General features: G+C 40.6%; 1 protein-coding gene across 1 annotated transcript; it reads right to left on the bottom strand.

Moving 5' to 3' along the window:
* Positions 1–421: 421 nt before the first annotated feature.
* Positions 422–22,806, bottom strand: gnrhr4 (gonadotropin releasing hormone receptor 4). The gene is made up of 4 exons (XM_074633002.1): positions 22,567–22,806; positions 19,538–20,177; positions 3,107–3,311; positions 422–3,006 (listed from the first exon to the last, which is right to left on the bottom strand). The coding sequence occupies exons 2-4, from the start codon at positions 20,057–20,059 to the stop codon at positions 2,543–2,545; spliced, it is 1,191 nt and encodes a 396-aa protein (XP_074489103.1). The 5' UTR covers positions 20,060–20,177; positions 22,567–22,806; the 3' UTR covers positions 422–2,542.
* Positions 22,807–27,756: the final 4,950 nt, after the last annotated feature.

A 27,756-nucleotide genomic window follows, 5' to 3' on the forward strand; every position in this document is an offset into this window, starting at 1 on the left:
TTGACATAAGAGAGATTTATAGAAAGACAAATCTGTTATTCGGTAGCTCTATACCTATCAGTAATGTCTGCGCTCTTGTATATAGAGTTTGTGTATTGAGATACAAAGACATGCAAAGTGTTCCTACTCCTATCTGTGGAATAATAGCTGCGATTTTTGATTCACACATCAACAGTTCACCAGATAATTTAGCATTACTGCAGCTATTTTCAATTAAACTAAACGCTTGAGGAATTATTTAAGGTTTTCTTTTTGGTGTTAAATAATTAGAAGATGTGAAATATTAGTCATAGTACAGTGAAAGCATCATAATCTTCATCAAGGCTGTCTCATTTTCTCTGATTGAGCCATTTCCAGCTGATGACAAATTGAGCTCAGTGAGAGGCCGGTCATTATTTGTGCATCACCCAACGCCTTTTATTCAACAAATAAACACATTGCAAGTATACAATGCACATTAAGACTTTGCCCATCATCTATAACTTGCAGGAAAGAAACAACATCATACAAACAGACAAATGGTTTTCATCTCTTTTTTGTTGCATATCAGAAAAAGTGTTAACTGTTAACAATATCACAATATAATTAAATTAAGCAGTTTTTTCTATCCATTTCTTGGTCACAGAAAGCATCACAATTCACAACATAATAACACTAATACTAATATAAAATATAACAAATGGCACGATGAATCAAGAACATTTAACAGAGCATTGTCGCCACTGTGATATTGTGCAACACAGTAAATACAGAATTGATCTCGGACAAATTACGCAATCAATAACACATCAACGACATGCTGCGCGGGTACATTCAATACATAGAACTGTATACCATAACATGTATTTAAAAGGCCGTCACGGTCAATAATGGTCATGTCATTCATGTTTGTAATGAAACAAAATCACAGTCTTTTATATTGCACACACAGCACCACACATGACAATTTAGAGCAGTTTCCAGTAAATAAGCAGCAATAATTAGCAGAGGACCTTGTGGTTCAACATTTAATAAAAATGTTAACATAAATGAAAAAAGGTTACACCACAGACAGTTTATGACCTATTTGATTATCTTTAATCAAATGCTTGCATCTTTGTTTCTGTGGTTTCTTTGACACAGGAAATAATACAGGACATGTGAGGCCTGTACTATAAAGCAGGATTTGGGATTAGCGAGGTGACTTCAGGGTTTTCCGTCCTACGATGGTGTTTCACTTCTTACCGGGGTATCGCCATGGTAACTTATGCTGAACAGCTAACCTGCTCCGGAGCAGGTTATGTTCCAGATAACAGATCAACTCATATAAAAGCACCGCCTACTGACCGATCAGAGCTCGGTGCGGGGATCGTATGATAATATTACACAAAGACAAAGAAATTAAAGTCAGAATTCAGGCTGAAAACAACACAGTTTAAACTGACAAATACAGAAAGGACAGTTGGCTCTATACTGTGGGTGTTTACCGCTTTGAATTATGTTTCTGTATTAATTTTTTTACTTGCTCTCAAGTCCGTTTCACACCGCCGGTGTCGGGGATGCAGCTAAAAGAAGGCTGAAATACTCATACTATGTCATCACCAAAGGGCATAATGAAGTGTAATCTATCCATCCATTATATACAATTTTTATAATATCACTGCCCCATCTATAGACGCCTATATCTGACTTTTGAGTATTAATTTATGCATTCACACATCTGCAATTTTTTCTTTTGCCAGCTGTCCTTCCTGCATTAAGCAGCTTCAACAGTGTTACTTTTAGTCTGGATTATGCGTCTAACTTCTTCGTATTTGTCTGATATTATAGTTTACTCTTGGTTTGTAAAATATGCTGCTCTGCTGACAGTAGACTTGTCCATGATTGTGAGTGGTCACATGCTGCAAACACTGCCCCTTTTATGTGAACGCGCTCATAGCCAGATTGAGACACCCTGGGTTGATTTACCGAGTTGATAACCACCTTCGTACTGAAGGACCGCATAGCGGGATCTCGTTTGTTTGGGTTAGTTAAGCCAGATAACGAGAGGATACCCTGGGTATGTTGAACTCGCTTCGTAGTACAGGCCTCTGGAGATCTACCCAGTAAAACCCAGTGGTTGTGTTTGTGTGTGTTTCCCAGAGTGTGACTGCCTTTCAACCTGTGAATCAGTGTGATGTGGTGCTAGAACACATGGGTCCAAGACATTTTAGTCCATTAAGCGGATTTGTCATCCGTTCGACCCAAATTTAAACTTTCCCACATGAGTATTTAAGCTTCACCAGATCAAATCAGATCAGCAGCGTGTGAGACATTCTCTGTGATGCACAGCGTCACCCTTATTATGGTGAGTTCTGAAAATGCTGCACGCATCACTCTGCAGCGTTTCGTCAAAATCCCAAGATGTGGGATGAACAAACCAGGGCAGAGCTATGATGCATCGTCGATTACATCAGTGCAACAAAAATGAAAGAACACTTGATTTTTTATGGAGCTTCATCATGTCAAAGCAACATCCTCAAACTCCTCTCTGGAAAAAGCACAACGCTGATTAAGAACAGCATCACATCTTGCTTTCTGGGAGGACAGGCCTTGAACCACTCTTCGTGCTGTTGTTGTCGTTCCCCTCATCTACGTCTGTGTTGTTGCCACTCGAGGCGATCTGCCTGCGAGACGACAGGCGAGTCATGTGTACAAGGCAAGTGTTGTTTTCTAATTCAGTCCGTGTCTTTGAAGTTGGAAAGCACCTCTTAAGACCATGGTTAAGACGAACGGTGAACAGACCATAAGTGATGGGGTCCAGGCAGGCGTTGAAGAGGCCGAAGATAAACAGCATATGAGTCAACGAATGAGAGACCGTCTCCTCCATTTCTTCAGGAAATAGCCAATACCACAAGCCCAGCAGGTAGTACGGGGTCCAGCAGACGATGAAGGACGTCACGATGACGATGCTCATCTTAAGAGTCCTCATCCGAGCTTTGGGGATGTTGTTGTGGGAGCGGCGGAGATGAACATCTCTCGACAGCACTGGAAGGGAAGAAAACACCATCTTTGTCACGCACAGCTCCTCTTTGGGTCTCAGAAAACACATGTTGACTGATTTTTGAAGAAAAAACGTGAGACTTACAGTTCCCCCGGGCCATGCGGCTGGATATCTCAATGAGGATTCGTGTGTAACAGAAGATCATGATGACCAAAGGCAGGAGGAAGAGGCACACAAAAGTGAACATGTTGTAGACGGTCTCCTGCCAGCGCTGGACGAAGCTGCCGTGGGTGGTGCACTGGGTGAAGTTCTGCGGGACTGTGATGGTCACATTGTGGAATATAAACATCTGCATGAACAGACAAGAAGAGTTTTGCTTAGCAATAAGTCTAAATCAGTCAGACAGAATGGAGGATACGAGGAGAGAGAGGAGGCTAACAGCATGGAACCACAACTGTGCCGTATTTTATGAGAATCTGATTATTGATTCGTCAGCTGATCTGATGGGACACTAAATGAAACCGTCAGGCTGCTGTGGAAACAGCAATACTCTAATATAGGGCAGCATCTAACAATTATTTTCATTATCGATTAATCTGTGGATTATTTTCTCAATTAATGGACTAGTTGTTTAATCTATAAAATGTCAGAAAATGGTGAAAAATTGTCATTCAGTGTTTCCCAAAGCCCAAGATGACGTCCTTAAATGTCTTGTTTTTTCAAAAACTCAAAGATATTCAGTTTACTGCCATAGAGGAGTAAAGAAACCAGAAAATAATCACATTTAAGAAGCTGGAATCACAGAATTTAGACTTTAAAAAAAAGATGACTCAAACCGATAAATCGTTTATCAAAATAATTGCCGATTAATTTAATATTTGCCAACTAATCGATAAATCATTGCAGCTCAACTATAATATCAGTAGACCTTTTCATTGCCATTCTAGAGCAACAGCTTTGGTCCAAGTTTACTTCTGGTCAGCTACTGCATTAACAAGGTCATGTCTAGAAGGTAACATGGAAATTGCGAAGCTCTCACGAGATGGGTAAGGTTAGGTATTGAACTCAAATTGTTAAGGTTAGGATAGGTCGTCGTCCAGCGTGTCTCGCAAGAGGTTTTGCAATTTAAGGGTTACCTTCTAGACATGACCCTTTTACAAACATTGCAACATGAAATACAAATGTCAAGTTTCAAAAGGTCTAGAATATCACATGACTGTAATCGTGTAGATTTGGCAAACTACCTGTGGAAACAGGAATAGTAGCCCCCTCGGTGGCTCTATAGCTGTTTTTTATTCATAGAATAAAATATTACATGTGCAGATTCTGAATCATGAATGAATCACAAACACTGTGAGGAAGCACCAACTCCCTCACTAACTATTTGCTTAAGCCTTTTGTTAAGAAAGGTGGATCACACAGTTTTCTTTGTTTTCTTTAATCTATAGTTAAATAATTCATTGACTGACAAAGACAAAGAAGTGTTCTCAGCATTACGTTAAAGGGACTATTTGTAACTTTCAGAAATGCTTGTTAACAGCAACACCTGTGGCCGTTAAGTCAACGAAAGTCAACGAAAGTCAGAGTCGGGCTCGCGCTTGTGCTCTCTCTAAATAGACATGAACGAGCATCGCTCAAAACAGTGAGGCGACACACGTCAGCTAAAACCACAATATCACTCTATATTTCACCTGCTTGGCAGTAATGTTAGGTCTGGAGGAGCTGCAGCACTTATTTCTGCACAAACATTCACCGTAAATTCACTAGATATGCTCAGAGCTACTAGCTCTTCTTCAGTGTGTAGTGAACGTGCATGCACGTCGAGTAGAGGTGGAGCGAGACAGCGAGAACGCGCGCGGTGTTTGTGAGTGAAGGCAAGCAGGCAGAGGAGGAGAGACTCCGGCCACACGCGAGCGCGCATACGCGAGCGCATACGAGAGCAGGCATGGGATCCCGACCCGGTATATTTATACCTGTAAAAAGTTACAAACAGTCCCTTTAAGTTTATTTCTTAAAAGTGTATTAAATGACGTGCTGTAATCAAAATCATAACCTGTCAAAGTTTGATTCCTTTGTGGAGGCTGTCTTGTGCCGGTGCTTAAAGAGGGAGCACGCCTCAACAGTAACTGTTTTATGTGGTGTGTGAGTAGGCAGGTTATCGGATTTGATTGGATCTTGACTGTGTGATGAAATGAGAGCTAATTAAGTTAAATACTGAATTATGTACAAATAATATGTTTCTTTTGAATGTACCGTGTTTATGTCAATATACTGTAGGATGTATTGAGGCCTTGTGCTGATGAGTTAGTTAATAAAACAATGTATATTTGTTGTTAATCCTGTCAACTCTCTATTCTAGAGTCCTCACCTGATAGGCCAGTTTGAACTCTCAGGTTATAGATGTGAGTGGAATAGGAGACACCTGATGAGGGTTTTTTTCCATCTTTTCTTATTTTCTGATCCAAGTGCATCCAGCCTGATTCAGGAAAAAAATTAGGTATCCTAATATTTCCCCTATACAGCTGCACAGTCATGGTTATGATATCCAGCCGGAGTCTGTTAAGGTCAGACTTACTAACTTACTTACAGAAAACAGTGATTTTATTTAGAGCATTTACTGCTGATTGTGATTGCTGCCTACCTTCCAATCAGTCCTGTCCGTAATGAACGCATGTAATTGTTTCTTTGTTGTTATTTCCATCAGTCACCTTCCATGACGCCCTGACGTCAGTATATAGACCTGTAATCACTATAATTAGAGTGGCAATCATCAGGTGGTCTTTCCTTTCAAAGTGTTACTTAATTATCTCACCACATAGGGCAGTGGAGACTCTGTGCATCATCGGTAATTGTCAATCTCAATACGATGCTGGAGTGAGCCAGTTAGGTGAATAAAAATCCCTCCGTCCCAGCATCCCAGCAGGAAGCGAGGAACCACGTTAGCCAAATGGAGAGCAGCCAATCTGGCAAACTTGAATGTGCAGTGGGGAGGTTTCGAGGTAGAGCGGGTCGTCTAATAAGTACAGGGTTGGTGGTTTGATTCCCGACTCCTCCTGTCTACATGTCAAACAATAATTGCTAATTGATAGCCGGGTAGTCCTTGCATCGCTGCTCCATCGCCATAGATTTGTGCACATGGGTGAATGCAGTATAAATGCAACACTGAATCACAATTAAAGGAACTGTATATAAGAATCAGAAATTGCTTGTTAACAGCGACACCTGTGACCACGCTTGTGCTCGCACTACGTAGACGCGAGCGAGCATCGTTCAAAACAGTGAGGCGACACACATGAGACTGAACATGATTGACAGCTAAAATCACAATATCACTATATAGTCTTATTTTTTTAGGTTAGGTTACAACCTGTTCACACATTGGAAATAAAAAACAATTAAAGAACGTTTATAAGTGTATGTTTACCATTATTTTTGGACTGTATTAGACCATAGGAATAACATGTATGAATTTTAAAAATGGGCGTAGTTCCCCTTTAAGTATAAAACAAATCCTATCGGAAGAGGAATAGAGTCTCAGTGGCTCAAGATGCTTGACGTAGTTTGACTGTAAATTGAATTAGGACATTACTGACGTCATTCACAGACAAGTACATTCCTTGAAATCTTGAATGTGTCTCGTATTATTAGCTGACATAATGTCTGAATATTGTAATAGTTATAATAATAATTCGTATATTGAATGGCTTTGTTATATTCTGAATGTGTCTGAATCAAACTGTGGCACTCCAGAGCTTTTAAGTAAATGTATAAAGCAGACTCATTCAGCTGTTATAACACTAAACATGTCCATAACAGCTGAATGTGTCCTTGCCATTTTGAAATTAATGGTGTGGTATGTCTAATAGACTGACGAAGATGATAACGTCAGTAAAAAGATTTACACTTAACATTTTTCATTGGACACAAAAAGCCTTTAGCTTTGTGCATCTGAGGAAAAACAAACTATATTTATCTTGCCGGTGTAGGGACCCAGCATCTGGCTGGTTTCAAGTGACCTCATGAACTCAGTAACCTGATCCTTGACCACAGGACTCATCTCAGTCCTCATTGGCTACAGTAACATTTCACCCAGAGGTGTGAAAATCACACAGAACAAAACCAGAGGAATGTTCTTTGTTCCTTCTCTTTCGACTCTTTCTTCTCATCTGCTCATCTCTCCTGACGTGCCAGAGGTGAGCTGCTGCGCTCTCTCTGCTCTTCATCTACTCAACCCAGGCTGACCTGGTTGAGGTGAACGGCTCTCAAGTCCAGAACTTGCAAACCAGTTCTGGTTCTGATCAATGGCCTGTTAGGAAACAGCCATTGCAACCAAGGAACCAAACGGCAGACGACGCGAGTGCTCTGCCCTTTTCACCAGCTAACTTCAAGCTATCAAGCAAAGAAGTTAGCACCAAACTAACAGCAAAGACGACCTCTTTGACTTGGAACCACAACTTCAACACATGGAATCACAAAACCGGTTCTTCCATGGATTGGTAACGTACTGGGCCTTAGCATTAGCAATCGCACATGGCTGAGCAAGACTGTCCAACTTTGATTTCTAGAAAGTACTTGTATTGATTTGGTTTAATGTTATTCATTGAGTTTGACTGTGTTGATTTATCTGTATTTGATATCTGGGTAACTGGCTTTGCCACATCTGATGTGTTTAGTTTATGCTTCACATAGACAAGGTCTTGCATGCAACTAACCATCTTTTCTAACCCACTGCATATCTAACACACATTAAGATCACATACAGAAACTGTGAATTAGTTAAACATAAACATACAGCTTCAGATAATCTTAACCCACACATCACCCCCCTCTCTGTCCTAGAACAAAGAGGTCATGTGATGACATGCTGACGGCCATCTTTGATTCCGCCATCTTTGATTCAGCCATCTTTGTAGTTTTACAGTGCTCGTCATTTTGTTTGTAGGCCATACAGACATTTTGAGACAAGAACCCATCTTGTTTCCCCCCCCCTCTCTCTCTCTCTCTCACACACACACACACACACACACACACACACACACACTGTGTTTGGTTTGTTTAGTTTAGTTATTTAGTTAGATTAATGTTGTGTTTTGAACCTTTATTATCTTGTAAATAAATGTTTGTGGAATATACATGCTGGTCTCTTTAATGTTGCACAAGAGTGAATAATGCCAACCTCTGCTATGTCAAGAACTCCGATATCCTTCAACCTTTACTATCTATTTTGGTTATAGTTATTAATTTAATTATTAATCAACGTTCCAAATTGATAGTTTAGCATATATAATGACTAAATATTGATTTATTTGTCACGTAACTTCTGTACTTAAGTTACAGCACTTCCTGAGTGATTTTAAGCCAAACCACAATATTTTTCTAAGCCTAACTAAGGAGTTTTGTTGCCTAAACCTAACCAACTCAATCTTTTCCTAAACCCAACTAAGTAGTTTTGTTGTCTAAACCTAACCAAGTTGTTTCCTGCGAAGACAGAAGTTTATTTTGAAAATGCTGTATGCATGCAACGAGCGTAAATTGACACGTTTAACTGAACATTCGTAGGAAAACGAAAAAAGGAGGAATAACTTTTTCACAAAATATCATACAAGCTGTTGTATGAGGATACGCTGATGCCTGTTGTGTGAAACAATGAGCTCAAAGTCACAATTAGGTTCCATGTTGTGCACTAAATTAGTGAGACAAATTGTAGGAAATCACTCTGAAATTTTCAATAAGTCGTCTGTCTTAAATCCACACAAGACACAAAGAAATAATACAACATGAATATTGAGAAAAACATTGATGTGCTCTGGTTGTAGGAACGAGGCCTGAGTGCTGGAGATCAGCAGAGTGTCAATATGACACCATTTGTGCATGAAAGTACTGAATTTCATAGAGTTAAAGTTAGATGTTGCTCCATCTCTTCTACTCCTGCTGGATTAGGCAGCTCGGCAGTAACCCAGAGACGTTTGATCTGTGTCCTCTTAACTGTCATCACTCATCATCTGCCTGAAGTGAGGAAACCCTGTCTGAGGGTCCACGAGGAACAGAAACTGAAGAAGTTTATACAGTAATGAATGTTTCCACCTTAAGGCCCTTCTGTTACTGTTTAGGTTAGAGATCCATGAAGGAACTTTACATGTAAATGAGTCACAGCAGGAACAAGCCTCAAGGGTTCATTCACTCTCATTATTCAGGACTTCAACCTGGAAAGCTCCATGGACGGCACGCTAGAGGTTCCTACTGAGGACAGAGAGGTTCTTGCTTCACCGTTCAACATTTATTTTTCCTTTTTTTATCTGTTCATAAGGCATCATGTACTGTAGACCAGTTTAATATCAATTAATATATTAATAATTAATATATTTTTTATGTATTTCTCCTATGAGCTCTACTACTAAGAACCATTTAATCAATCTAAAGGTTCATATTTAGTCACAATGTTCATGCTGAATTAACCACATGATCTACTATCTATTTCATTGTATTGCTTGACATTGGTTAAGAAAGAACTCCCTTTAAAAGGCTTTCTGTAATTTAAGTGTATTATTATGTTATTAGTAGTTGTGTGAGTTTAGCTTGATTGATTGATTGATTAATTGATTGATACAATAACAGTTTATTTAATTTGTTTCAAACACCACAACACGAGACAGGTCACCTAATTTTATTATCTATGATAAGTTCTTCCTGATCATGCTGAGTATGTTTCAATCATTGTATGGTCCCATGATTATTGATGTAGTATAATGTATGTCTCAGTGGACAACCTCCAGGTCTGTGAAGTAAAGCCAATGATAAAGTGCCTTAAAGCTGCATTCTTTCTAATAGCCAGCAGGGGGCGACTCCTCTGGTTGCAAAAAAGAAGTCTGACTGTATTTTAGTCTATGAGAAAGTGACCCTACTTCTCACTTGATTTATTACCTCAGTAAACATTGTAAACATGAGTTTATGGTCTCAATCACTAGTTTCAAGTCGTCTTCAATACAGCATGATGTTCATTTAGTAAATTATGGTCCCATCTAGAGTCAAATAGACCATAAAGCAGGGTATGCTTTCAGTTTGCTTTCAGTTTATGAAAGTTAACATTTTGGTTTCCTAAAAATGTCTTATTCAGAGTTTGGTTGTACTTAGCTCCACCGTCTTGTTTCACTTCTGGTTGCAAAAAAACAAGATGACAACGGCCAAAATGCCGAACTCAAGGCTTCAAAACGGCAGTCCACAAACCAATGGGTGAAGTCACGGTGATTACGTCCACTTCTTATATAGAGTCTATGATATATCTACACGTCATTATAAAGTCTAGTATTAGACTTTTTATTTATACAGGATATGAAAAACTAGAATTACCGCCTCGCAGTTGTATGCCTCCGCCAACCAGTCAAGTTGCAGTTTACATTCATGTCTGTCCAAAATGTCATCACTTCATCATTTTATCCTGTTATAGAATAGTGTGAAATTGTCATAATTAGCACCTTTGCCCACCAAATTCGATGTCACTTCATCTTGAGTTCAAGTGGACGTTTGTGCCAAATTTGAAGAAAATTCGCTCAAGGCGTACAGACAGACAGATGGATGGACAACCCGAAAACATGTCGCCGGCACGGAGGCAATAAAACAGATTACAAAATGCTTTACGAAAATAGTGAAACTAGTGAAACTAGTGAAATTAGGCAACATAACATAATACACTATGTATCTATAAATAGAAGATACACCTATCACCTCACTACAACAACAAATGAAGCCTTTCAACATCAGAGTGACTCATAGACGTTACTATTAATCAAGGTCACTCATTCCTGCCACCTTAACGCTTCTGGAGGTTTAATGCCTCCTGTAATCAGACGACAGGATGAAACAGGATTAGCTGATGGCTTCAGAAATATTTGCTGCACACCACTTTCTACAATGTGACACATAAGTCAAATGTCACGAGGATAAATAAGAATACAAGCTGTCTAGTTTACAGAAGCCGGATTGGAGTCACTGCCATGTCTTTGAACCCATACGAAGCCTTTCAGACCGAAGAAAATGCAGCTTTTCATAAAAAAATAATGGAAAAAAAGGTTCAAACAAAGACAGCTTAAGGCATTTCATCTTTACCCACTACATCTCTGCGTAAGCTGCTCCGTGATAAAAGAATTCATTAAATAACTGAGCATACCTTTCTGATTAAAACCCATTTCACTACCTTTAACATTGAGTGGCTACAGAGCCTGATCTCATTCAGTTTTCCACTGTGAGCTTCGGGGTGTGATATGCAACTCAAGTACACAGCTGGAATCGTCGCAGCTCGCTGGTTTGACGCTGCCTCTTCGGTGACTGAATGTCTTGGACATAATGTTCGATCGTTGAGGGTCTCCAGGTGTCATTTTACAGGAGGGGGTCACTGATGAAGCACTGTTTCATCTATGTTCCCAGTGACACTTGTGATACAGGTGCAAAGCTCGGAGTAGAGGTGGCTTACGTATGAAACGTCCTTTTCATTTCATAGCTTTTTGTCTTATAAAGGAGAAAAACACCTGTATAACAAACCCTGCTTTTATATGCAAGTTTTTTTTTCTTAATTTTTAAGGATTACAGCTTTATACAATTTGTAAATGGAGATTTGCCCCTGTGATCTTCCACGGTAGAGACGATGACAGGTATGTGGTGAGATAATGCTATATTCAGTATATCCAATATTCAGTTCAGAGCTCCAGCAGCCTCTAATATCACACCTGGTGGTGAAACAGATGATTAAATGTCAGCTGTACCACCTTGAGATCGATTCCAGGCGTCTTTGGTATTTTACATGTGTATTAAAATGTCATCTCTCATCATCTTCACCTCTTCTTCATTTCAGTCATATGTAATACAACCCTGACTTCATTAAAAATTGGAAAGATGTGTGTTGCTGAGGGCTAGTTGCTACTGGTTACAAGTGAGAAGACGAGCTATGGACCAGAGGGTCCAGTTTGAAGACACTGCACAGTGTTTTTGCTACGTGAGCAATAATGTTGTCCTCAGTCTCAAAACTTGCAAGGCGATGTAGATTATTCAGCTGTTTTACTGGACGATGTTGCAAAACTGAGCCTGGATTAACTTTTTTTTTTGCTGAGATATGTCCTACTTTTTTTTTTTTTTTTCTTTTCTGGTGCTGCGCTTTTCAGCCCAGAGATTGTGTCACAGACCTCCAAGTAATATTTGCTTTTGTTCGCCGTAACCGTGATCCTCGCCGAGCCCAAAAAAGTTTTCCAAGCTGCTTAACTTTAAAGCAGCGTTATCTGATTTTGTGGCCACTTGGAGGCAGCAGAAAGAAGCTGAAAATGCAACACTTGCATATAATCACCTTATGAAGTTGAACAGGTGAACTTGTTAACAAACTTGCTTATTTACACATCCAGAATGCATTTGGAGTCATGCTTTATGACCACCTGATGAATGAGTTCTGTTCAGGTCACAACCGATTTTTGAGGAAAATATCTGGTTCTCTAGCTGCTTAAAGGGACTGTTTGTAACTTTTTAAGCGTATAAATGTAGCGGGTCGGCACACATGCGCGTTCGCATATGCGCGCTCGCGTGTGGCCGGAGCCTCGTCTCCGCTGCCTGCTTACCTTCACTCAGACAGAGCGCGCGTTCTCGCGTACTCGCTCCACCTCTACTAGACGTGAATGTGCGCTCACTCCACACTGCAGGAGAGTTAGTTTAGCGCTGAGAATATCTAGTGAATGCACAGGGGACGTTTGTGCAGAAATAAATGCTGCAGCTCCTCCAGACCAACAGAGGTTTCCCGTGTCTTGTGAAGTGACGGGGCTCCTCCACGTGTTACGTTGTCGTCTCGTTACCGACCAGGTGCCGGTGTCTACGGCTGCCGGCTGCGGTCGGGAGGCGATAACGTCACTCGTTGAGGAGCCCCGCTGCCTGAGCCTGCGCTGAGGCAGGAGAAGCAAACACAGTATCAGCAGTGATTCATGGAGAGACCTTTGTCTGGTCAGCTAACATTACTGCCAAGCAGCTGAAATATAGAGTGATATTGTGCTTTTAGCTGACGTGTGTCGCCTCAATGTTTTGAGCGATACTCGACGCTGACTTTCGTTGATTTCAAGGCCACAGGTGTCGCTGTTAACAACTGTTTGTATCAGAGTTTTTTTAGGTTTGATTTTCTGTGTTTTTTTTGCAAATGACAAATAAAGAAATAAAGATAAACGATAAAGAAATAAAAACATACAGAGATGTGGACTTTAAAGATAGATTGTGGCAGATGATTGCAGAGCAGCTTGGAATCAGTGATGGTCGCAAAACCACTGATGTACAAAAGATTAGACAGTAATGATGGTGCTCTAGGCAGCTAAACAACACCTTCTTGCTGATGTCATCATTCATTAGCCCCGCTTGGGACTAGTGCTATCCATTGCACCCACAAACTGTAATTAATTCAGTTTTATCTTGTTAATAATAATAATAAAATGCAAGGTTTCTGTGCTTAACGATTTTTAACTGATGACCGTTTTTTTAAAAAAGCATACGAAAAATACGGAACACTTGTGCAAACACTGAAAAACTCCAAAAAGCTGAGGGCAACTGCAGAGTTGGTAATAATTCTCTGTAAGTGTGGCGCTATGAGCGATACCTTTTACATACATAGTCAACTGTTATATTGTTAATATAAAAATACTAATTATAGCAGCTTTAACCATATCTTAGGCATAGTTGCCACAAGCACAATCTTTCCTTTACCTCAATTATACTGTAGTTTCCACATGAAGATATTGTGGGAAACAATCATTTTAAAAATGTTGTGAGCGATGTTGTGTGAATATCAACGTGCTGTCTCGGGATATGGTTGTTGTTTTATGAAGCAGTGCTGTAAATGCTCTGAACTAGGTCTTGGAGTGAATAATAAGCAGTATGGAAGCCAGCTTACTAATGCTTTTAGTAAGTGCTGCATCATAAATCTTAAAGATCCTTGTTCAAATCATCATTTAGCCGATAATGCAAATGATGCAAAAATGCAGAAATTAAAGAAGATAACAAAACAAATAGGAGTAGAAGTCTTATTTGTGCATCCCTCAAAGGCTCTGGGGTTCATTTTGTTCTGATTGTTGTCTTGATGAGAGTTTTTAGGACCCAATCGCTGCATGTGTGCAGCTTTTTGGTCCCTTTTGATTTTCAAAGGTTGAAAAATAAACAGCCAAAAGGTTTTTGAGATTACCCTTTGCCTTTCGAAGAACCTTTGCAGAAGCTTCTGAGCACACAGGGATTTCTCAGATGTCTCCCTGCCGTGAGAGGGTGCAGGTGCAGGGAACAGCGTTGCATCATGACATATTGGCTCTTATTAGAATACTTATCAGCCAATCAGCCAATCACAGCGTGAGGCTGGTAACTATTGGGGTGTTAACTTTGCATCAGTCGCACAGTCAGTGAAGCAGATTTTGAGACATCACTGATTATCTCTGAGCACTATTTGGACAACAATAGGTTGCAGGCACAACAATGTGGATAAAGAAGACTCTTGTTTTACCTTATTAATATTTGCAGCCACCATCTCTGCTACCTCCACCGTCTGAAAAGATGCTTTAGATGCACAGCAGCAGGAGCCACTCAGATAGCTGAGTATTGCGTCGTGAATCTTTAAAATAAAAACGGAAACTTGCCAGTTGTCTTTCCTGCCACCTCTCCCGGGCCACTCTGCTTGACACTCTCAGGAGCTAAATCCAGACTGTGTCAGATGAAGGTTAAAATAAGTCTAAATCAGGCCACATCACATGTATAGTGTCATGAAAACTGTTACTTGTTACGGTTATGCAGTGGCCCAGAAAAATAATGATGACACACGCCAAACATGGGTGAATCACGGGACGGTGGCAGTGGCCGTGATTCTGATCTGACTGAGTTACAGATGGTTATGGTGCAGTTAGATGAACAGTTATTCAACACCAGAAAGTTGTGGGAAAATTACAAAAAGTCATGCTTAAAATGTATAATTACAGTACAAAAGGAACAAAAAAGTACAAAAGTTGGCAATTCAAGAAAAAAGGTTTTAAATCTGTGGATTTTTTTCATTTTGTAGGCATAGCAGCACAACAGCTCCCCAAAAGTGAAGCCAAAACATCTTGATCGCCCCCTGGTGGCTGGCTGTTAGTTTCAGAAGCGCTTGATTTTCATTTTTAGATTTAGATTTACTTATCAATTTTTTTGATATGCAGTGAAGTTTTCTATGAGCAGAGTATATACTTTAAACGTCAATATCACAGTCGATCATGTTCATTTAATTGTGTGAAGCCAAAACCGTGATCGAGAATAATATTTGATTAATTGTGCAGCCCTACGTGATGCAGCAGGAAAAAAAACAGAAAGGCCAGTGCAAGAGCACCAGCATACTCGCAATAGGAAAGGAGTCTATCGCCTATCTTTAGCGGGTTTTGCTGTATTTAAAAAAATAATTTAATTAATTATATGCCCATGTATCATGGGACAGTAATGTCCCACACTATTATACTATTACATATATTTCATTTGTTTCATTTACACCAGGATGAGGTCAATATCTTGCATTGCTTCCATATGGTCTTCTAGAGCCATCATGTTTGTACGGTCCCACCGCCTAAGAAATGTTTGATTAGACGTCAAACATTATAGTAATGTAGCTGCTGCCATTTTTCTTGGGAGGAGAGTCTCACATTTAAAGATATTGACTCTCTTGAAAACCCACTAAATGTAATTTATCTCTTCAAGTTGTTAAAATCCCCAAATTCCAAGGAACAAATCAGAGGACATGGCCTCAGTGTCCTCGGTGTAGCTGCGGCCCCGTCCCTAAATACTCACTGAGTCTATATGAAAAGTTTAGCAGTCAGATTTTGACTTCTTTCACCCCAGTGTGGTCCAGTCGCACTAGGTGAGGTTGAGGACATAAAAAGATGATCTTACACCTGTCCATTTGCAAACCTCCTGAAAGCCTGTCAGGTCAATGATCCCTTGATGAGAAACCTGATTAGAAATCCAATTTGATTCAGGCGAGCCGCTGCCTCATTTGTGTTCAGTAGTTAAAACCAATTCAATGACTGTTGTGTATTTCTCATAACGTTGTTAAGCAACCAGTGACCAGGACCTTGTGCTGGTGTCCGTGTGCTGGAACAAATCATATCCAAATTAATGGTTTATTGTGAAGCTTCCCACACCATGTAATTAACAATACAACTTAATTTAATGAGTACAACAGGTGGAGGCTAAGCGCACCTTAGGTGTTTTGCTGTAAGAAAGTAGATGAATAGCGAGTGAGCCAGCTGCCTTTTTCACGTTATATAAGATTTCTCTTTTTTGCATTAATTACCTGAATGTTTAATTGTTTTTTCTGCGGACTTGAACAATTATTTAATTAACCTTCACCCCCCTTTTCAGCAAAACTAAACAAGATGGATTAACTGGAGGAAAGCATGCTGGCAGTGTTTATCCCCTTTGACACCCACCAGCCAACAGTTTTAGAGCTAGGTACTGCTATAATATATAATATATAACATATATAACTAGAGAAACAAAGGAATCTATTGGTACCAACCATGCCGGAGGCTAAATAACGCTCCAAAGTTAGGCAAAATATTGCAGAGGAAAAACTTGCATGGACAATTTCACAGGGGTCCCTTGACCTCTGACCTCAAGAACTGTGAATAAAAATGACTTTTCTGGGTACCCACGAGTCTCCCCTTTACAGAAATGCCAACTTTATGATAATCAGATGCAGTTTTGTACAAACACAATGTAGTTTTTTGCATGCAGTACAAATGTGTTATTTTCGCCTATGGTGTGTTGAATATTTCTGCATACGGGGGTCCCTAAACAGTCTTGGATTTACATAAATTGGGTATCACTGTAAAGCTGAGACTCTTGTGGATCCATTAAGTCCAGTTGTATTAATGTTTGATGATGTTAGTCCCCAAAGTAGCAATTTCATTGTAGTGATACCCTTTTTTAACTTGACCTAACTGTATAAAATGAGCTGTGGTGACCTCTAGGATAATCACAGCCTCATGAAACTTTACAGCCACAAACTTCAGACCTAGAGCATTCAGAGGATGCTCTAGGTCTAGGTATATTGACAATAAGTTGGTTTCTGAGCAGTTTCCAAAACAGAAGTGCTCGCCATCCAATCACCGAAAAATGAAATTCTTGCAGAAATCTCCAAATGTCAAAAGTATTTGATACCAAAGCACAGCATGGCTTTTCTGGGGGTGTTTATCAAGGTATTGGTGTCTTAATGTGGTATTTTGGAGGGATTATTGATCATTTTTATTCATTCTCAAGTGGTAAAAAATGGTTAAATTTAGCAACAAATCTGTGTAACAAATGGTATCTACCCAAAAATTTGCTGCAGAAACTTATGAGACATAATAGAGCATGGGGATGGCCATCATATACTTACACCGATCAGCCATAACATTATGACCACTGACAGGTGAAGTGAATAACATTGACTATCTCGTTACAATGGCACCAGGCAGTGGGTGGGATATAATAGACAGCAAGTGAACCTTTTGAACTTTGAACTTTGTGTGCAAGCGTAAGGATGAGAGCGACTTTGACAAGGGCCAAATTGTGCTGGCTAGACGACTGGGTCAGAGCTTCTCCAAAACTGCAGCTCTTGTGGGATGTTCCCGGTCTGCAGTGGTCAGGACCTACCAAAAGTGGTCCAAGGAAGGAAAACCAGTGAACCGGCGACAGGGTCAGACCCAAGGCTCATTGATGCACGTGGGGAGTGAAGGCTGGCCCGTGTTGTCCGATCCAATAGAAGAGCTACTGGAGCTCAAATCGCTGAAAAAGTTAATGCTGCTTCCGATAGAAAGGTGTCAGAACACACAGTGCATTGCAGTTTGTTGTGTATGGAGCTGCGTAGCCGCGGACCGGTCAGGGTGCCCATGTTGTCCTACTGTTATGGCTGATCGGTGTATATCATAGTGTTGTGTAATTAATCAATCAATTATTTTTTCTTATTTATGACTAGAACAACTTAAAGTGCTGAACTGCATCTCAAATGAATCTTCAGGTTCCCAGCTTTCAGATTTAATGCACACCACTTTCATGTGACATCTATGCTTACCTGCTATCTCCCCATAAAGATCCCCTGTACCCCCCTAACCAGGACCAGGACCTTGTGCTAGAGCACATCATATCCAAATTAATGTGAATTATTGTGAAGCTTCCCGAACATTGTAATTAACAATACAACTTAATTTAATGAGTACAACAGTTGGAGGCAAAGTGGGCCTTTGTAGGTGTTTTACTTTATAAAGAAGATGAATAGCATGAGTGAGCCAGCTGCATTTTTCATGTTACATAAGATTTCTCTCTTTTTTTTTTGCATTGATTACCTGAATGTTTAATCGTGTTTCCTGCAGACATGACCAATTATTTAATTAACCTTCACCTTCTCCCTTTTCAGCAAAACAAGATGGATTCACTGGAGGAAAGCACACTGGCAGTGTTTATCCCCTTTGAGACCCACCAGCCAACAGTTTTACAGCTATCATATATAATATATAACATATATAACTAGAAAACCAAAGGAATCTATTGGTACCAACCATGCCGGAGGCTAAATAACGCTCCAAAGTTAGGCAAAATATTGCAGAGGAAAAACTGGCATGGTCAATTTCACAGGGGTCCCTTGACCTCTGACCTCAAGATATGTGAATGAAATTGCTTCTCTGGGTACCCACGAGTCTCCCCTTTACAGACACGTCCACTTTATGATAATCAGATGCAGTTTTGTGCAAAAACAATGTCGTTTTTTGCATGCAGTATAAATGTGTTATTTTCGCCTATATTCTAAAATGGTGTGTTTGAATATTTCTGCATACTGGGGTCCCTAAAGAGTCTTGGAATTACATAAATTGGGTATCACTGTAAAGCTGAGACTCTTGTGGATCCATTAAGCCCAATTGTATTAATGTGTGATGATGTTAGTCCTCTAGGATAATCACAGCCCAATGAAACTTTACAGACACAAACTAGAGACCTAGAGCATTCAGAGGATGTGTGGCTTTGCCAGGTAGATTGACAATAAGGGGGTTTTTGAGCAGTTTCCAAAACAGAAGTGCTCACCATCCAATCACCGAAAAATGCAATTCTTGTCTTTTCTGGGGTGTTTATCAAGGTATTGGTGTCTTAATATGGTATTTTGGAGGGATTATTGATCATTTTTATTAATTCTCAAGTGGTATAAAATGGTTAAATTTATCACCAAATCTGTGTAACAAATAGTATCAACCCAAAAATTGCTGCAACAACTTATGAGACATAATAGAGCATGTCGTTTTTTGCATGCAGTACAAATGTGTTATTTTCGCCTATTCTGAAATGGTGTATTTGAATATTTCTGCATACTGGGGTCAAGAGATGGATTCACTTCGGGGGAAAAGCACACTGGCAGTGTTTGAACAAGGGTTTCATTCTCCTGCAAATAAAACAGAGATGGTGAGAGAGGTACAACAACCAGCAGCTGTCATGTGGCACAAAGCCTCATATGGTGTGTATAGAGAGGGTTCAAGTATTTGATGAGTGGCAGAGCAAAAACGAAAATGTGATTTTTTTTCTCCTTACCTGAGGGAGCGAGAGGATTACACTCATCGTCCAGGCCACAGTCAGCATGATTTTGCTTTTCCTCTTGGCCTCGCTGATGCCCAGAGGGTTGAGGATGGCAGACTGTCTATCCAAGCTGATGACCACAGTCACAAAAGCACAGGAGTACATGGCCACCAGCTTCAGGAACATCAGCAGCCTGCAGGCGATGTCTCCGGCCTGCCACTGCACCGTGATGTTCCACACCGCGTCCACGGGCATCACGATGAAGGTCACCAGCAGGTCGGCCACGGTCAGGTTCATGATGAGGATCCGGACGTGGGACTTGCGTTTGCCTCCGTTGCTTGCAGCCCACAGCACCACCAGGTTGCACACGGCAGACACCGCACACAGGCTGAAGGTGATGATGACGCGCACTTTGGCCGCAGTGGAGAAGGTGGGCAGCTGGAGCGCGTCTCCATCGGTGCTCTTGTTGCACGCCGAGGAGGAGGCTCCCTGGCAGCTGCCGTTCACTGTCTGATCCGTCAGCTGGTGGAACATCATGAACTGACAGGGAGGCACAAATATACAAGGCAGGAATCCTCCAAGGCTACTCCTAGACTGCGTCTTTCCTCTCCATCTCCATCTGCATCTCTCCAACTGGAACTTTCAACAGTGAAAACTGAGAAAAGAAAGCAATTATGCATCCGATTTGTTTATGCTGCTGTTTTTATACATGTGGCCAAGACGCAGGTGCTCGTTTACTGGCACCTGTAACCTAGTTAGAACAGTTCTGGCAGTTTTTGGAGTTAAACAAAATTAAAGGGACTGTTTGTAAGAAACAGAAATGCTTGTTAACAGCGACACCTGTAGCCGTTAAGTCAACGAAAGTCAGCGTCGGGCTCGCCCTTGTGCTCGCTCTACATAGACATGAACGAGCGACACACGTCAGCTAAAACCACAATATCACTCTATATTTCACCTGCTTGGCAGTAATGTTAGCTGACCAGATGGAGGTCTCTCCATGAATCAATGCTGTTACTAGTGTTGGCTTTTCCTGCTTCAGCAAAAGCGGGTCGGTGCCGGGGCTGGAGCAGGAAGAGAAACGTTATCGCCTCCAGACAGCGCCTGCAGGGGAGACACCGGCACCCGGTCGGAGGCGATAACGTTTCTCATTACGGGGCACCGTCACTTCACAAGACACGGGAAACCTCTGTTGGTCTGGAGGAGCAGCAGCAGTTATTTCTGCACAAACGTCCCCTGTGCATTCACTAGATATTCTCAGAGCTAAACTAACTCTTCTGCAGTGTGGAGTGTGCGCGCGTTCACGTCTAGAGGTGGAGCGAGACAGCGAGTACACGCGCTGTGTGAGTGAAGACAAGCAGGCAGAGGAGCAGTGACTCCGGCCACACGCGAGCGCGCGATATGCGAGCGCGCGATATGCGAGCGCGCGATATGCGAGCGCGAGCATGGGAGCTTGACCCAGTACATTTATACGCTTAAAAAGTTACAAACAGTCCCTTTAAGACATAATTAAAACAGTTATAAAAACATAAAAACATTAAAGATTAGAAAATAAAAACAAGCTAAAAATAAAAACTAGGATAGAAGCTCTGGGGACACTAAGCAGACCTGATCCAGACGACCTGAGAGGTCTGGATGGTTCATAACATAGCAGAAGATCAGAAATGTATTTTGGCCCCTAAACCATTTAGTGCTTTGTAAACCAGCAGCAGTATTTTGAAATCAATTCCTTGAGAGACAGAGAGTCAGTTAGAGACCTCAGAACTGGACTGATATGATCCACTTTCTTGGTCTTAGTGAGGACTCTAGCAGCAGCAGCAGCAGGTTCTGAATCAGCTGCAGCTGTCTGCTCTATCTTTTAGGAAGACCAGTAAAGACGGTGAAAACTGAGAAAAGAAAGCAATTATGCATCCGATTTGTTTTATGCTGCTGTTTTTATACATGTGGCTAAGGCGCAGGTGCTCTTATTGGCACCTGTAACCTCGTTAAAACTGGCACATGCAGCTTTTACGCACAGAAATTACCAAACACTGCGTTATTTAGCTTCTATAATAGATATTCAGAAGCAAAGTGATCACACAAATATATCCTCAGAAGCATAGTGATCACACAAATAGATCTTCAGAAGCAAAGTGATCACACAAATAGATATTCAGAAGCAAAGTGATCACACAAATAAATAATCAGAAGCAGTTATCACACAAATAGATATTCAGAAGCAAAGTGATCACTCAAATAGATATTAAGAAGCAAAGTGATCACTCAAATAGATATTCAGAAGCATAGTTATCACACAAATAGATCTTCAGAAGCAAAGTGATCACTCAAATAGATATTAAGAAGCAAAGTGATCACTCAAATAGATATTCAGAAGCAAAGTGATCACACAAATAGATATTAAGAAGCAAAGTGATCACACAAATAGATATTCAGAAGCATAGTTATCACACAAATAGATATTAAGAAGCAAAGTGATCACTCAAATAGATATTAAGAAGCAAAGTGATCACACAAATAGATATTCAGAAGCAAAGTGATCACACAAATAGATATTAAGAAGCAAAGTGATCACACAAATAGATATTCAGAAGCATAGTTATCACACAAATAGATATCCAGAAGCAAAGTGATCACACAAATAGATCTTCAGAAGCAAAGTGATCACACAAATAGATCTTCAGAAGCAAAGTGATCACTCAAATAGATCTTCAGAAGCAAAGTGATCACTCAAATAGATAATCAGAAGCAAAGTGATCACACAAATAGTCACAGTCATGCCACTATAATCTAAATGAATAAAGAACAGGAAAGAAAATGAGGTATCAGATCACATTACTAAACAGCACAGGTGAGGGGAAAAAGAAAAAGACGCCAGTAATACTGAATGAAGTGCAGCTATTTGCTGAACTTCTAACCCTCCTCATCTTTCATTTTCTCAAGTATCTAATTAAAGATACCTGCCTCGTTACTGTCCCAAAGGAAAGAGAAAATGAGAAGGGAATAAATCTGAATTAAACCAATTTTAGAGGCAGATAGAAATAGCTTACCTGTAATTGGGAGCGGAGCTGAGAGTGAGCAGCGCTGAGGAGGATCTCACTGAGATCTCACTGAGAGGCTTTCTGCTGCTGCTGCTGCTGCAGTCTCTGCAGCTGTTGCTTCAGTCCGCTTCATTCCTCCGCTCTGACGCGCACAAATGACATGTGACAGGATCAGCCGTCTATGAACCACTGGAGATCCTCTTATTGCACACTGTGGAAGTGGAAGAGCAACCCCTCCCACACCCGTTGAGTGAAACCCAGTGGAAATATCATTTTTACCTTTTTAAATCTCTGATGCATTAAATAAGTCAAGTGGTTTTGGGTGCATTTTTCTGATGTGGTTCAAGAAGGAAACATATTGTAATTTAAAGGATATATATATCTATGCTGACATGACCGCCTGCCAGCTAAATATTAAGAGGAGCTGCTCAATATAGTAAAAAAATAGTGGCTCAGAAAATAGCATATTTCTTCACATTAAAGCTGTGGTTGGTAATGTTCTTCAAAGAATTTTTTTTTGTTATATTTGTTGAAATTTTCATTACATCCGAGAGCAATCGATAAATCAAACACTCTGAAGAAAAATAAAAATAAATCTGGTTTGTGTGATGGTTGCAGAATCCCGTCCAATCATTTCAGTGGGCCCCAGTCAAATGATTGAACGGGTCCAAAGTCTGTCTACCTGGATGCACTCTGCCCGTGCACTCATTGCGCGTCACTAAACGGTCACTATATCCTGACAGTAATACATGAAACAGGTAATCTGAAAAAAAATCATGTGCCTCTGCGTCCTCCGGTGCTCCTAATGGCATCTGCAAGATTTCACAGACCGGAGGAAAGCAACCAATCAGAGCCGAGCTGGAGCCTTGCCATCTCTGAGCAGCTGTCAATCACTCACAAACTCCGATCAAACGGTCAAACTAGTCAGCGCTGATCAAATATGAATCAATATTATGTCACTGTAATGCCTATTTCTCGCCTCAAATGTTTTCAGAAACATCTTGTAGTGTAAACTGTTTAGCTGTAAAATTCGAAAGTTTGTGACTCCGCAGCCATGTTGAGATCTGTTGAGGAAATACCAAGCACCGCCCACCAGCCAGAGCACAGCCATTAGGAACACTCTCTCTCTGAAATGACCTGTGATTGGCCCAAGTCTCCCGTCACGGGTTAGATTATTTAAAGCCTGAAAACAGAGCCATGAGGAGGTGCAGAAGTCTAGTTATCTCTCAGAGCACTTGAATTACAATATGATGAAAGGTTATTATGGAATTTTTGCCCAATGATGCCAAAAACGTTCTACCTACTGAAGCTTTAAACTCCTTTGGTTGTTTTGGTCGTGTTTCCGTTTTATTCTAAATTTTTCAACTAAGTTTTATTCCAGGTTATAGTATGAATGCCAGCGAAGCAGATTGACTGAAGGTCATTGCTTTGCACTGGTGATTATTTACAGCCTGTAAAGGCCGCAGGTATCTGCTCCATCTGCAGTCTCTAACTGGAGTGATGCACTGACAAGTCACAGTCACGCACAGCAGATCACAGAAGCTTTGCTGCTTATGCACGCGCTAAACTTGTGATTTTGATCATTATTTTACAGTTCCTTCTGCAAATCAACAGACGTACTAAAAATAGTTCACACAGCTCCACAAAAAATTATAGATCACTTTAAACTTCTTTGAAAAACTCCATCAGGACCTGCCAGTCTTCACCCAATGTCTCCATCTAAAACAGCAGATAACCAGTGTAAAGGCTGCACACGTCATCCTACTATAATGAGTGTAGCAAAGCGTTGCAGCTCCACATTTTTAACTATGACACAGGTAGACGTGCGGTTGTGAAGGGCAACACGGTGGATAGAGATTGTTTGGGTTCTATTTATATCAATGTTCCCAGAAAGAAAGACTTACCTTTGAAATCTCAATTTCTTTGTGGAACATTACCTGGATCACGTTTATGTGGCAATATGAAAATAAAAGAAGCATCAATTTTCTTCCCAGATTGTGAGCAATTATTTTTGCAGTCAAATCTAACTGAATTAAACTTTGAAAATAAGAGCCTCTAGTGCTCCCACCTATAATGCATGCTAATGTATTCTCTCTGATCCCACCCTGAACCGAAGTGTGCCACAGGTGCGCCCGGCGAGCCTGGCCGCGAAATTTCCAAAATTGGATTTGGCATGAGATACCTCCAATAAAATTAAAGTAATACACATTTGTTATTTGTTTGGAGCAGCCTCAAGTAGCCTAGTGTTTTCTGTTTTGTTTCTCATCTCTTTAACTGGATTATTTGCTGACACAACATGGGGATAATGGGAATAGGAATTTAAGCCTCTAGCTGGCTTTGGCATTGTTTGTTTTTTTCCTTAGCCTTCTATCAGGAAAGGAATAAAGCAGTTTTCTTTATACAAGACAATAAATTACGAGTTAACTCAAGGAGCTTTATATTAAAATGCCTGAAGACATCCTCAAAGACAATAAAGAATCCACAGCCAGACACTGAAAGCTGCAGTAGGCTGAATGTTTTTGGCATCTTTGGGCAAAAATTCCATTATAACCTTTCAGCATATTTGTAATTCAAGTGTTCTGAGAGAAAACTAGACTTCATCACCTCCTCATGGCTCTGTTTTCAGGCTTTAAAAAATCTAGCCTGTGACGGGAGACTTTTGCCAATCACAGGCCACTTCAGAGAGAGAGCGTTCCTATTGGCTGGGCTCCGGTCATGTGAGCGGTGCTTGGTATTCCCTCAACTGATCTCAACATGGCTGCCGGGTCACAAACTTTCTCATTTCACAGCTAAACAGTACACCACAAGGTGTTCCTGAACACATTTGAGGCGAGAAATAGGCATTACAGTAACAGAATATTGATTCATATTTGATCAGCGCTGACTAGTTTGACCGTTTGATTGGAGTTTGTGAGTGATTGACAGCTGCTCAGAGACGGCAGACTCCAGATCGGCTCTGATTGGTTGTTTTTCTCCAGTCTGTGAAATCTTGCAGATGCCATTAGGAGCACCGGAGGACACAGAGGCACATGATTTTTTTCATATTACCTGTCTCATGCACTACTGTCAGGCTATATTGATCGTTTTATAAAAATGACTTGTTTTAATCATATTTGCTCCATTTCTACCCACTGCAGATTTAAGTGATTTCAGAGAAGTGACCAAAACATTGTAGAACACAACTTTGCTTACCAGGTGGGCAGCGGACCGCGCAAGACATTTGCTCCATTACTACCCACTGCTGCTTTAACTACACACACACACACACACACACACACACACACACACACAGTAACAAATCAAAACCCTGAGAAAATAGAAAAGTTTGCCGTTTGCTTTTGAGAGTTGACACAGTGGTGACAGATATCAGGTCAGGTAGTGTAATCCAGAGAACAGGACCAACGTAATTACGAAGATAGAACAGGAAAGGAACATCCAAAATGTGAATTACCACAGGTGTCTGTTATTTGAACTCTCTTTACTGATAACTTTAGAAAGAACCAATCACTGACTAATTATCCACCCCAGTATCATGAAGGTACAGTAGTCTGATGCACTATTATAAGGCTGGATGATATACGGCTGAAATTATGACATTAATAAGGATAGCTCACCTGGTAGAGCGGGCGCTCATCTGCTGAGGATGAGTCTTTACCACAGCGGCCTGGGTTTGAATCTGACCCGTGGTCCTTTTTCTGCATGTCATCCCCGTTCTCTCCTCCTTTCCTGTCTTCATCTGCACTATTGAAGAAATGCAAAAGAGCGAGAAAAAAAAATATCTCTATAAGAAAAAAATATATTTACCAATATCAGTATATATCACAATATGGCATTCAAAATCATCCAACTGATGTCCAAAGAAATGACCTGTGGTTCCACTCATGAATTATGAAATGCTGTGGGTAATTCCCCCTGGGCCCCAAACCCACGGAGGCGTCAAATTCATTGTGTGTCAGTTGGTTTGTAGTAATTTTATTGGCAATACACAACACTGGATCAATCAAGCTGTCCAGCATTTCTACCTGTCTTGTAGACGAGTCATGTGTCAAAATCTAGATGTGCATACAGTATTCCTAAAAAGCCTACAATCAATATTTCTATAAGATAATGGATTAACTGACTACATGAAAAGTGTCGCTCGTAGTGATGAACACAGAGTGCTGCAGGCCTCCGCAGCTTTACGGAGCGTTTTAGTGTCTTTCAGCTCACTGTTTTTATTCACTCTCACTACTCTCATAGTTGTGTTTTGTGCTGGTAGCAGAAGGACCCAAATGTAGATACAGAAGCAGGCTGACTGGTGCAGTTAAATGATTTATCAAAGGGGGACATATAAAAAAAACGTTTTCAGTGCTTGTGCCCATACATTTAGGTATCTGGAGCGTCTACCAACCCAAAAACTGTTTTTTTGGGGCTGCCTGTATAGAAAACGTGATTCAACAAGCCATTCAGATCTGGCTCCTCTTCCTATGTCACATCTAGGCTCATTAGAATATGTCACCCTCGGCTTGAGAACTACTTTTGCAAAGCTGCACCATATTTTTCTCGTAAGCCAATCAGAGCAGACTGGGCTGTTTCAGGACGGGGTCTTAAAGAGACAGGCGCTAAAACGGGGCGTTTCAGACTGATGGTGAATATAATACAGGTATATTCAGACAGACAGTATGAGAAAATAGTGTTTTTGAACATTAAAGCATGTAAACATGTTCTAGTAGAAACCCAGAACACAACTATGAACCTGAAAATGAGCATGATATGTCCCCTTTAAACAAAAGGCTTACAAACTGAGAGTCCAAGATGCAGGCAGGTAACAGGCAAACAAGACTCCATGCAACATGAAGACAAACTGACAAAGAACAAAGGAACTGAGCTGGTATATGTAGTGAATGACTGATTGGGGAAGTGAAAACAGGTGCGCAGGAGGTTAACGAGGGACAGGTGAAACTAACTGGCAGCCATCCAAAACTTGCGGGAAAACACACAAAGGCAGGAAGTGAAGTGATCTGGAACGAGAGGATATGTGCAGATATGTGTATTCATCAAATGGACACAAACATGACTCCAAATTAATGATATTGTTGCTCCGCATCTGCTGGATGCGTAAATCTTAAAAGATGATAATGTCAATATTGAGTTTACAGTTTGTTTCCGCTCCCCAAAGTGATAACTGAAACTTGTAAAACCGTGTCACACTATTCTGTT

This window comes from Sebastes fasciatus, chromosome 4 (genome assembly GCF_043250625.1).
Source record: "Sebastes fasciatus isolate fSebFas1 chromosome 4, fSebFas1.pri, whole genome shotgun sequence".
Lineage (NCBI taxonomy): Eukaryota > Metazoa > Chordata > Actinopteri > Perciformes > Sebastidae > Sebastes > Sebastes fasciatus.

What these genes read in the sequence shown, in the direction of transcription:
- gnrhr4 (XM_074633002.1), bottom strand. Translation starts at nt 20,059, where the DNA reads ATGATGTTCCACCAGCTGACGGATCAGACAGTGAACGGCAGCTGCCAG. An exon ending in TAATCCTCTCGCTCCCTCAG is followed by an intron (nt 3,312 to 19,537) that starts GTAAGGAGAAAA and finishes CTGTTCATGCAG; the next exon opens with ATGTTTATATTCCACAATGT. An exon ending in CCGCATGGCCCGGGGGAACT is followed by an intron (nt 3,007 to 3,106) that starts GTAAGTCTCACG and finishes CTTCCCTTCCAG; the next exon opens with TGCTGTCGAGAGATGTTCAT.